The following is a 10,056-nucleotide window of genomic DNA, read 5'->3' on the forward strand; positions in this document are numbered from 1 at the left end:
TCTCTCACTGGGCCCCACTGCTTCCTGTACAGGTCCATAATTTTTCATCATACTTAATCGCATTTCACATTGGCTTGTCCTCTGCACACATGTGTCTCTGTTCCATATACTTCTGCGTCCCCCAGGGGCAGGGGGCTAGGTCTTAATCATCTGGTTAGCCCCAGTGCCTGGTACAATGCCTGGCACTCAGGATATGGCTAATAAATGGTTGCTACCTTAACAAATGAGCAGCTTAAAGGATAGAGAATGAAGGTGTCCTGGTGAATGTGCTGTGTTCTCACCCTGGAGCATCATGTGCTGGAATGTCTTCCTGTGGCTTCTGTCTCCCCAGGCAATTGCTCACTTCCCCTGATCTTGTTAGGAATGACTAATGTCTTGTGTCCTTAAGATCTGCTCCAGGCACTGCCCCTCCCACAGGATGTGGCCATATGGGTTGAATCTTGGGGGCTGGGGTTGTTTGGTACATTGTGGCACTGGAAAGATGCCCCGAGAGTCAGTCCTTCAGCACATGCCCCAATTGTGCGGCTGTGTGAGTCCATGTGTCCTAAGCCATCACGTCCGTTTCCTGTATCCTTTTATAAAAAGATAGCTAGGGAACTGAATGTCATTTTCAAAGCTATGAGATTCAGAGTGGTACATGATGGCTTTTAAGGAGCACGTGAAGATCCACATTCTGTCGTATTCGGGGTCCGTGTGAGTGAGTGTATGCATATGTGTGATAAATACAACCCAGTGTTCTTTTATGTGACTGCAAATATCCTTAACAAGTGTAATACTGTTGAGAGTGTTGTGAAGCTGGGTGTGTTTTCCACTGTGTGTCTGTGGGGCTGTAGCTGTCATGGTGTCACAGTGAGTTTACGGACTGGTGCCTGCGCGTGTCAAGCTATGTGTGAACCTGTAAGTTGGGGGTGCGTGTGTCGCCATCATTTCTGTGTGGATGTGTGTGTGTGTGTGCCTGAACCACTGCAATGTGTGTGCCTCTGTGATGCTGGGCGTGGGTGCTGTGTGAAGGGGAAGATGTGTGTCACTGTGTCTGTGGGGGTCCTGCCTCTGAGCCTCCCCCAGCCCGCCCTCCTCCCCCAGTTCTGTGGCTCCCTCCCAGACAGTGGCCCTGCCCCTCCTCTCTCCTCCCTCCCAACCCGTCTGTGCGGGGGGGAGCTGATGCTGCAGCCCCCCCACCCTTTCCCATCCAAGCCCCATAAATAGCAGCAGAGCCAGAGCGGAGCCGGCGCCAGCGGCTGGAGCAGCAAGGAGTCAGGGCCAGGCTCAGAACCGGAGAGAGGAGCCCCGACTGCGAGCCCAGGTGAGCCCACCCGTCCTCCCCAGCCCAGCCCCAGCCCAGCCCAGCCTGGCTCAGTCTCCATAACAACATCTCCTCTAACCCCCAGGGAGGTCCCCAGCCCTGCCCGATCCCCTCACCACCACATGTCCCTGCCTACCTCAGAAGACCCACCAGAACTGGGAGACTAGCATAGCAGCTAGAAGCCAGAGCCCCAGCCCAGACCCTCCCTCACATACCCAGAAAGACACACGTGGTGGAGGAGGTGGTGGGTATCCAGCCAGAGAAGGCTCCCCATTCTGAGGGAGGTAAGGAACTGTCACACCCTCCTGGAGATGGACACATGACAGATGGGGACAGACACAGAGGGTGGGGCGTCCAGACACATTGATGCACACTCGCCTGGGGAAGCACGGCATGGGATCAGACAGCCTCACTCTGACATCTGGCCAGAAACAGCTGGATGGACTGACCGGCCGTGAACTCAGGCCACAGTGCCCCGCCTGCTGCTGCCCGAGGCTCGGTACCACCGCTGGGGGAGGCTGGTGCGCATGCATCCCATGGACAGAACGGAGGGGGCTGTGGCTCCCCCAAATCCTGTCGCTAAGAGACAGTGCCACTGCTGCCAAGAAGTGTGAGAACAGGGGAGGTGGGAGGGAGGCAAGGCTTCTCATAGTGGGAGCCCCTGCGGGAGCCTGGGGGAGCTTTCAGCAGAGACCTGGTCCTGATCTTAACTTCCAAGCCCACCACCCTCCTTCCCACGAGCCAGCCAGAGATGACTGGGGATAGGGAGGCAGCCCAGCAGAGCACCTTCCCACCTGTCTCCTCTACCCACTGCAGACTCCATTCCTGAAGCCTGTTCTTTTCAGACCTTCGGGGGCCTCTCCAGCCCCTGCCCCAGCCCCTTGTCCCAGTTCAGCTCCCTCATGCCAAGACTGAGTGCAGTGCTGGCTCAAACACCAGTCGGGAAATAGCAGAAGGTGCTGAGACAGCAGAAAGTGTGGATCAATCGATGGCCTGGGAGCCAAGGCTGCCAGAAACCCAGCTTGCATCCCAACCCTCCAGCCCTTTCAAGCCCCATCCACACACACCTAGGTGGGTAGGGCTGAGAGAGTTGCAGGGCTCCAGGGAAGGAGTGTGAGAATTTGGTTCTCTGCCCTCCACTTCTTGGAGTCCTGGGGAAGCCAAGCAGAGACAGGAGAAGCAGGAGGTCCGTGCGACCCCAGGGCCTCAGCAAAGAGGGTAAGATGGTAGGGCTCAGGGCGCCTGGAGGACAGTGTCCAAGCCATCTGCTCTCCTCTGCAGTGACATGTCTGACCCTGAGATGGGATGGGTGCCTGAGCCCCCAACCATGACGTTGGGGGCCTCCCGGGTGGAGCTACGAGTATCCTGCCATGGCCTCTTGGACCGAGACACTCTGGCCAAGCCCCACCCCTGTGTGCTGCTCAAGCTGTACTCTGACGAGCAATGGGTAGAGGTGAGAGCTGAGTTTTTCCTGAATCAGCCTTTTGGGTTAAGCCTGGGAAGGAAGGAGGGTGGGTAGGAGAAGGTGAGGACTCTAGAGGACCTTTTCTGGGCCATGTGGGTAACCATGAAGACAAGCATGCCATCATTACAAACCCAACCCATTTTACAGTTGAAAGCACACAGAGTCCCAGAGGGTCCTGAGATTGCCCCAGAGGCAGAGGAATGGCTCTCAAAGCCTGAGAGCCCCAGGGGGATGTGAGTCCAGTGGGCAGCACCACTCTTGGCTGGGGGATCAGCCTAGAAAGAGAAGTTGTTGTCAATATGGGACCTGAAGGAGGGCTGGCAGGACCTGGGCAGGGGAAAGTAGCCTCTGTTCACCCCTCCCGCCACAGGTGGAGCGCACGGAGGTGCTTCGCTCCTGTTCCAGCCCTGTCTTCTCCCGGGCACTGGCCCTCGAGTACTTTTTTGAAGAGAAGCAGCCCTTGCAATTCCACGTGTTTGATGCTGAGGACGGAGCCACCAGCCCCAGCAATGATACCTTCCTTGGCTCGACAGAGTGCACCTTGGGCCAGGTCTGCCTTCTAGCTCACCCACCCCCATCCTTGTCAGAGTCTGCCTCTGGAACCTAAAATAAGAGAGAGCGTGAGCTCCTGAGCTAATTCAACCTGGGCCTGGATACCATCGTGTTATTCACTGGTTGTGGAGCCTTAAGCAAGATACTTCACTCTTTGGGTCTTAGGTTCCCCATCTAAAAAATGGTGGTGGTGAGGGGAATGTTATAGTGCCTCTGTCTTTTGTTTTCTCTCTCCTTTTCTCTTTCTTTCTTTCTTTCATTTTTTTCTTGTTTTGTGGTGCTGGGGGTTGAACCCATGGCCTGATGCATGCTAAGTAGGCACTCTACCACTAAGCTACACCTACAGTGTCCTGCACCTCCCTCTTAAGCCTGCTGCAGAAATTAACTCCAACCCTAGCCCAGTCAAAGGGCCAACTTGGGGACACTCAGGGAACACTTATTCTTCTACCTCTTGTATGTATCACAGCCCAGGCAGCTGGGTCTCCCTCCTCCTTCATCCTCAGATTGTGTCACAAACCAAGGTCACGAAGCCATTACTGCTGAAGAATGGGAAAACAGCCGGCAAGTCCACAATCACAGTAAGCAAGGTCACCTGTGCTCACCCTTGGGCTAGGCATTCAGTGCCCCCTGCATGCTCGTCTGTGGTGATATCATGCCCAGGACCACTCCGCCCATGGAAAGGGGACAGAGTGACCCCACTGGTCAGGGGAGGAGAGTCCTGACACTTGTGTCCCCCTTGCAGATTGTGGCTGAGGAGGTATCTGGTACCAATGACTACGTGCAACTTACCTTCAGAGCCCAAAAGCTGGACAACAAGGTTAGAACCCCTGAACCCAGGCCCCATGTCCCCTGTTAGAGAGCCCTAGGACTCCTACTGAAGGCAGATCCTGGGGACCCAGGCCTGCTCCCTTCTCAGTGCTAGCCCTCTCCCCAGCCCTCCTTGCAGACCTCACAAGACTCATGGGCCCTTTCCCGTCATCTCCAGGATCTGTTCAGCAAGTCTGACCCTTTTATGGAAATCTATAAGACCAACAGGGACCAGAGTGACCAGCTGGTCTGGAGGACTGAGGTTGGTACCTGAGGATATGGGCATGGGGGAGGGACAGCACAGTAGGGAAAGTGAGACAGGAGGTGACCAGCTCCATGGTGTCTCTCCAAGGTGGTGAAAAACAACCTGAACCCCAGCTGGGAGCCATTCCGCCTGTCCCTGCACTCTCTATGCAGCTGTGATGTCCACCGGCCTCTCAAGGTGAAGCCCCAGCCAAGCAAGCACAGCCTACTTTGAAACATCCAGTGCGTGGTCTGAGACCTTCCCACTGAATGTGGCCCCCCACCCGCAAGCAGTTCTCACTGTGGGACAGTTCACAGCTTAACGTTAAGCTTCCCACATGTGTGCCTTTTATCAGAGGCCAAAGTCACTGCCAGATTGTGCCAAAGAACAAAGTTCAGCAGGTAGCCTCTCTGGGCGGGTTAAGGCCATCTATCTGGGCCTAGAGACTATGAGGTCCCTTCCACCCAGAATTCCCCACCCAACCTAGGAACCACTTCAGAGCATCCCTCACCCTGACCCTGCCTCTCCCCTCCCTTCTCAGTTTCTGGTGTATGACTATGACTCCAGTGGGAAGCATGACTTCATCGGCGAGTTCACCAGCACCTTCCAGGAGATGCAGGAGGGGACAGCAAAACCTGGGCAGGAGGTGCCACAGAAACCCCGCCCCCAGAATCCCATCAGATCCCTGGGAAAACCCAGAGGGTGACGTTGAAAAGACCACTGTAGGCAACAGGACAGGTGGAGAGGGTGGAACATGCCCAGGCTCAGTCAAAAGATGGCGGGGAGGGGCCCTCCAGAAAGCTCTGTTAAAAGGGGACAAGAGGGCCTGGGATTGAGCTCAATGGTGCCACCACCTGCCTCAAAAGGGCAAGGTCCTGAGATGGATCCCCGGTACCAAAAAAAAGGGCTGGGGGGGGACAAGAAAGGCCACAGGATGGACCATGACCTTGCATTTGTCGGGTGTGGGGGTCTAGATGCAATGGGACTGTATCAACCCCAAGTATCGGGACAAGAAGAAGCATTACAAGAGCTCAGGGACAGTAGTGCTGGCCCAGTGCACGGTAAACCCCAGTTCTTGCCTCAAATCCCGCCCCTCCCCTCCCTACCACACTCTCAGATTCAACCCTTCACCTGTTTCAAAGACCAGTTTCTCTGTTCTGGGAAACGGGAACCCTTGCTGTGTCCCACCCCAACTGCAACCTCAAAAACACCAGCCACTCCGCTTTCCCCACAGAGGCCCCATCCAAGCTTCCTCCCGAGAGGACCACCCCATCCATCCCTCCTGACCTCTTCCCTCCCCACAGGTGGAGAAGGTGCACACCTTCCTGGATTACATCATGGGTGGCTGCCAGATCAGCTTCACGGTAAAGGCCCAGGGGATGCGGGCAAAAGAGAGAGGGCCTAAATCCATATTGAACTAAAGAGGCCCAGAGTCTTACTGCCCCTGCTTGGGGCATTGTCAGCTAGATCCCAAGCCCAGCTCACCGCCATGATGAGGCTAACTGTGATCTTCCCCAGGTGCATCTCAGTCCTCCCTCCAAGGCTCCAGCTCTGGGCCAGCCTCTGTTCGCTCTCACGGCAGCAGTGTGACCCTTTCCTCACCCTCACCCTCATCCCCACCAGGTGGCCATCGACTTCACCGCCTCCAATGGGGACCCGAGGAGCAGCCAGTCCCTACACTGCCTCAGCCCCCGGCAGCCAAACCACTACCTGCAGGCCCTTCGGGCAGTGGGAGGCATCTGCCAGGACTATGACAGGTAGGAAGGGGTGGGGAGGGTGGAGAAGGGAGGCCTTGCCCGATGAGCCCCCAGCCTGTTCTCCTTTCCAGTGATAAGAGGTTCCCCGCTTTTGGCTTTGGGGCTCGGATCCCCCCCAACTTCGAGGTAGGCTGGGTGCAAGAAGAAAGAGGAGATGGTGGAGGTCAGATGGGAAGGACAACCACCCCTTCACTGCTCTCAACTTCCCTCACAGGTGTCACACGACTTTGCTATCAACTTTGACCCGGAAAACCCTGAATGTGAGGGTAAGCTGGGAGAGCCCCACTGGCCTGCCTCCGCTGCTGGTTGCCCACACTGGGACATTCCATCCACGAGCACAGACTCCGTACCTAGGGCCCCAGCTCCCGGTCCCTCCCACCTATCCATCTGGTCAGACTTCCAGCTCCATGACCTGCTCACCCAATTCTCACAGCCCCTGGGACACCCAATCCTCTGGCTCCCTGAAGAACAGGAGGCAGGGGTATCCAGTAGTCCCAAGGCCAGAAGCACCTCCTTGCCTTAAGGAGTGTCAGGAAAGAGTCCCTACTGATCTCTGACAGCTCCTTCTCTCTTCTCTGCCCACAGAAATCACGGGGGTCATCACCTCCTACCGCCGGTGCTTGCCCCAGATCCAGCTCTATGGCCCCACCAACGTGGCCCCCATTATCAACCGTGTGGCTGGGCCGGCACAGCGGGAGCAGAGCACTGGACAAGCCACGGTAAGGACACAAAACATACACCCAGGCATTGCCCTGTGTGTCCTGGGGTGGTACCAGGGCCAGGGCCTGGGCTCAGGACGAGAGCAACACCCTGGCACTCGGAGGCAATCCTTTGTCCTTCTGCCTGCCCTCAGAAGTACTCGGTGCTGCTGGTGCTCACCGATGGCGTGGTGAGCGACATGGCCGAGACCCGCACCGCGATCGTGCGTGCCTCCCGCCTACCCATGTCCATCATCATCGTGGGTGTGGGCAATGCTGACTTCTCTGACATGCGACTGCTGGACGGCGACGATGGTCCCTTGCGCTGCCCCCAAGGGGTGACTGCGGCCCGCGACATCGTCCAGTTCGTGCCCTTCCGGGACTTTAAGGATGTGAGTGTTCGGTGCCCTCCCCAGAAGGACTTCTCGGCGCCTCATGCGAAGCCCCACCCCTCCACCTCTCCCGTCCTTTCTGCCCGCCCCTAATCTTATCTCTTCCCCCACCTGCAGGCTGCCCCGTCGGCACTAGCTAAGTGCGTCCTGGCTGAGGTTCCCCGGCAGGTGGTGGAGTATTATGCCAGCCAGGGCATCAGCCCAGGGGCTCCCAGGCCCTGCACGCCAGCCACAACTCCGAGCCCTAGCCCGTGACTGCCTTGCACTGGACCGAGGACACTCCCTTAGCCTCCCAGTGAGTCTTGGGGGCTCAGAGGGGTGGATACGAAGGGATGCAAAGTGGGACTTCTGAGGTGCCTAACCTGGCAGTGTGTAGTATAGACAAGGGTGTTCATGACTCTTCCAGGTGCCTGTCCTGACCTTTGTGACTCAAGTGACCAGTGCCTCTGCCTCTTGGTCCAACTGTGCCCCCTGGGTCCTGGAAGTGAGATGTGGGCCTTGCCCCCATCTGTCCAAGCCCCATACCCCACAACTGTGTAGCCCTTCAGTGACTTCCTTCAGTGATCTGACTTTCTGATCATTAATAAAGGGAACCACTCCTAGCACTTCAGCCTCTACCCATCATGCTTTGGGTGCCCACAGGCCAGTCTGCAGCACCCATGCACACCATAGGAAATGAGAGCCTGTGCCTTTCAAAATCTGAGCCAGATCTCCAGGGTGGCTTCTGCCTCTGTAATCTTATTCCAACTATGTGCCAGAGGGGTCTAAGGATCCCCCACTCTTACCTCCCAAGCCTAGGGGGATCCAGACTCCACGGGGGTTAATAACAGGAGACAGGGGAGTAATCAAGGGTTGTCAAGGGGGCAGGGTGATGCCCTCTCAGAACTGTCTCCAGAGAAGCTGCACTGAGTTCCCCAGGGGTTGAACCCTGCCCCCACACAGCTGTGGGGCGGGCCAAGAAGAGGTGTTGGGGAGGGGACTGAAGGAGAGCAGCAGCAGGTCTGCTAATCCGTTAGGAACATAGAGGAACATTTAGGTCTGCTCACCCTTATTTTCCTGAAGTGTCAACGTGTACACGTTCATGCACCACACATCCCTGACCCTCTGTGAGTACGACCTCAATGGTTCAAGAAATCTAGCTGTGCACTCTGAGCTATGAATGCTGGCAGCCACAAGGATTATTCTTTAGCATATGTGTCAAACTTTGCTTCTTTAAATTCATGCATCCTCACCAGATAATTAGCATTTATTTTCCCTATTTTTCTGACAAAGCAAATCTTGACTTTTAACTCTCCCATGGTCAGAGAACTCTTAGAACTTCAGCCCGAGCCCATCTGACCAAAGCACTCACACTCTTCATCGCTACAGTGTGCAACCTTTGTTTGAAGTCTATCCATGTGACTTAGGTATATTATTTTGAGGCCCAGGTGTGTATATATGTGGCCTAGTTGTGTAGGCAGGTGTCTGTGGATAGGTGTCTCTGCCTTTGTGCCATGCAGCTAAGAAAGGTTTACAAGACAAGTGCTAGGTCTGGACTGCAGCTCCAGAGAGTGGGCAAAGGTACAAGTGAAATACAGAGGAAAAGAAGAAGAGCTGAACTCCTGCAGGGACACTCTCTGCCCCAACCCCTCCCTTTGAGAGGACTCCTGTTGCAGGCTCCTGAGTGGAGGAGGGAGGAGCTGAACTAGAGGAGGGGGAGGAGTGAACAAGAACTGCGATGGGAAAAGAAGAGACAGCTGGGGAGGGGGCGGACAGAAGGGGCAGAAAGGAAGAGAGACATATGTGAGCCGCTTCCCCCACACCCCACCACTTCTCCCATTTATTATGTCCCTTAGAGGACGGACAACAGTGGCTGTGAGGTACGCCTCTGCTCTGCCCAGAGGCCCCACCTGCTCTTCCCTTCTGGTGCTGAACTACAGGACTGAGTTACCATGGCAACTGTGAGACCTTGTGGATAGCCACAGGCAGGTCTTGCTGCTGCTCTTCAGTTTTGTAGTCCTGGCGGTGGGAGGGAGAGGCTCCATCTGGACCAATCCCCACGACCCTCCACCTCATTTTCATTGGCAATCCAGAACTGAAACTGCACCGCTCAGCTCCAAGTGGATACCCCCTCCCCTACACCCAGACACACAAAACAGCAGCCTGAAGCAAGGATAGAAAATGAACCCTTTTTAAATTTCAATCACATCTAGCCAATAGCATTAGAGTTCTTCCTGGACTTCAAATTTAATCCACAAAAGCTGCACTCTCAGCTCCTATCATACTGAGAAGTCTCACCTAAGCCCTCAGAGAGGTAGGAGGTACAGGGTACCCTCTGCAGGTCTGGAGCCTGAGGCAGCCTGGAAGGAGTGGCAGAGACCCATTGTGTGTGGTTCCAGGGAAACCATGCTTCCCCGTCTCTGCTCGTCCACTGCAAAGGCTGTGACCAAGAAACTGGAGCAGGACAGGATGTCCCTTTGATGAGGTTTGTCTTGGGAGCTTCTTGGGGAGATCATTGGAACTCACTCACTGGGGAGCTCCCAGAACTGAAAAGTTGTCAGAGAAGTCATCCAACCCAAATGAGGATTAGATGAAGTAACTGAGGTCCAGAGAGCAATTGATTTCCTCAAGGTGACATTGGGATCTTGTCGCAGATACGGGACTAGTGTCCAGGGCTCCTTCCTAGCTGACACCAACCCACACCCGGGGATCACTCCTCAGGCCTGTGCTGCTCCTGGCCCTGAAGACCAGTGCATTGGGTAGGAAAATGAAGCTTGGGTAGAGTTCTTAGTTTATCTTGCTAAGGAGATTACAAACCTTGGAGTGAAAACACAGCCTCATTGCTAATTACAGCCTTAA

At 55.5% G+C, this 10,056-nt stretch overlaps 1 protein-coding gene across 11 annotated transcripts; it reads left to right on the forward strand.

The window, feature by feature from the left end:
• Nucleotides 1-576: 576 nt before the first annotated feature.
• Cpne6 (copine 6) lies at nucleotides 577-7,823 on the forward strand. 11 transcript variants are annotated; one of them, XM_087197204.1, is made up of 18 exons: nucleotides 577-1,303; nucleotides 1,389-1,587; nucleotides 2,585-2,756; nucleotides 3,139-3,318; nucleotides 3,824-3,907; nucleotides 4,063-4,137; nucleotides 4,255-4,389; nucleotides 4,480-4,569; nucleotides 4,913-5,017; nucleotides 5,346-5,432; nucleotides 5,676-5,735; nucleotides 5,995-6,128; nucleotides 6,200-6,254; nucleotides 6,343-6,394; nucleotides 6,714-6,847; nucleotides 6,982-7,218; nucleotides 7,336-7,513; nucleotides 7,625-7,823. In XM_087197204.1, the coding sequence occupies exons 3-17, from the start codon at nucleotides 2,589-2,591 to the stop codon at nucleotides 7,471-7,473; spliced, it is 1,734 nt and encodes a 577-aa protein (XP_087053330.1). In that variant the 5' UTR covers nucleotides 577-1,303; nucleotides 1,389-1,587; nucleotides 2,585-2,588; the 3' UTR covers nucleotides 7,474-7,513; nucleotides 7,625-7,823. The 11 variants fall into 11 exon arrangements, with proteins under 11 accessions (XP_087053330.1, XP_087053327.1, XP_087053331.1 ...); XM_087197201.1 differs by lacking the exon at nucleotides 1,389-1,587 and having other exon boundaries at nucleotides 581-897; nucleotides 1,195-1,303; XM_087197203.1 differs by lacking the exon at nucleotides 1,389-1,587 and having other exon boundaries at nucleotides 593-687; nucleotides 1,195-1,303.
• The last annotated feature ends 2,233 nt before the right edge of the window (nucleotides 7,824-10,056 follow it).

Source organism: Heterocephalus glaber, unplaced genomic scaffold, assembly GCF_053883595.1.
Source record: "Heterocephalus glaber isolate CG9 unplaced genomic scaffold, H.glaber_assembly_v1.0 deba00001662, whole genome shotgun sequence".
NCBI lineage: Eukaryota > Metazoa > Chordata > Mammalia > Rodentia > Bathyergidae > Heterocephalus > Heterocephalus glaber.

Coding starts and splice junctions, on each gene's coding strand:
- Cpne6 (XM_087197204.1), top strand. CDS start 2,589: ATGTCTGACCCTGAGATGGGATGGGTGCCTGAGCCCCCAACCATGACG. Junction 4,138..4,254: donor CCCAAAAGCTGGACAACAAG/GTTAGAACCCCT, acceptor CCCTCTCCCCAG/CCCTCCTTGCAGACCTCACA. Junction 5,433..5,675: donor TAGTGCTGGCCCAGTGCACG/GTAAACCCCAGT, acceptor CCCTCCCCACAG/GTGGAGAAGGTGCACACCTT.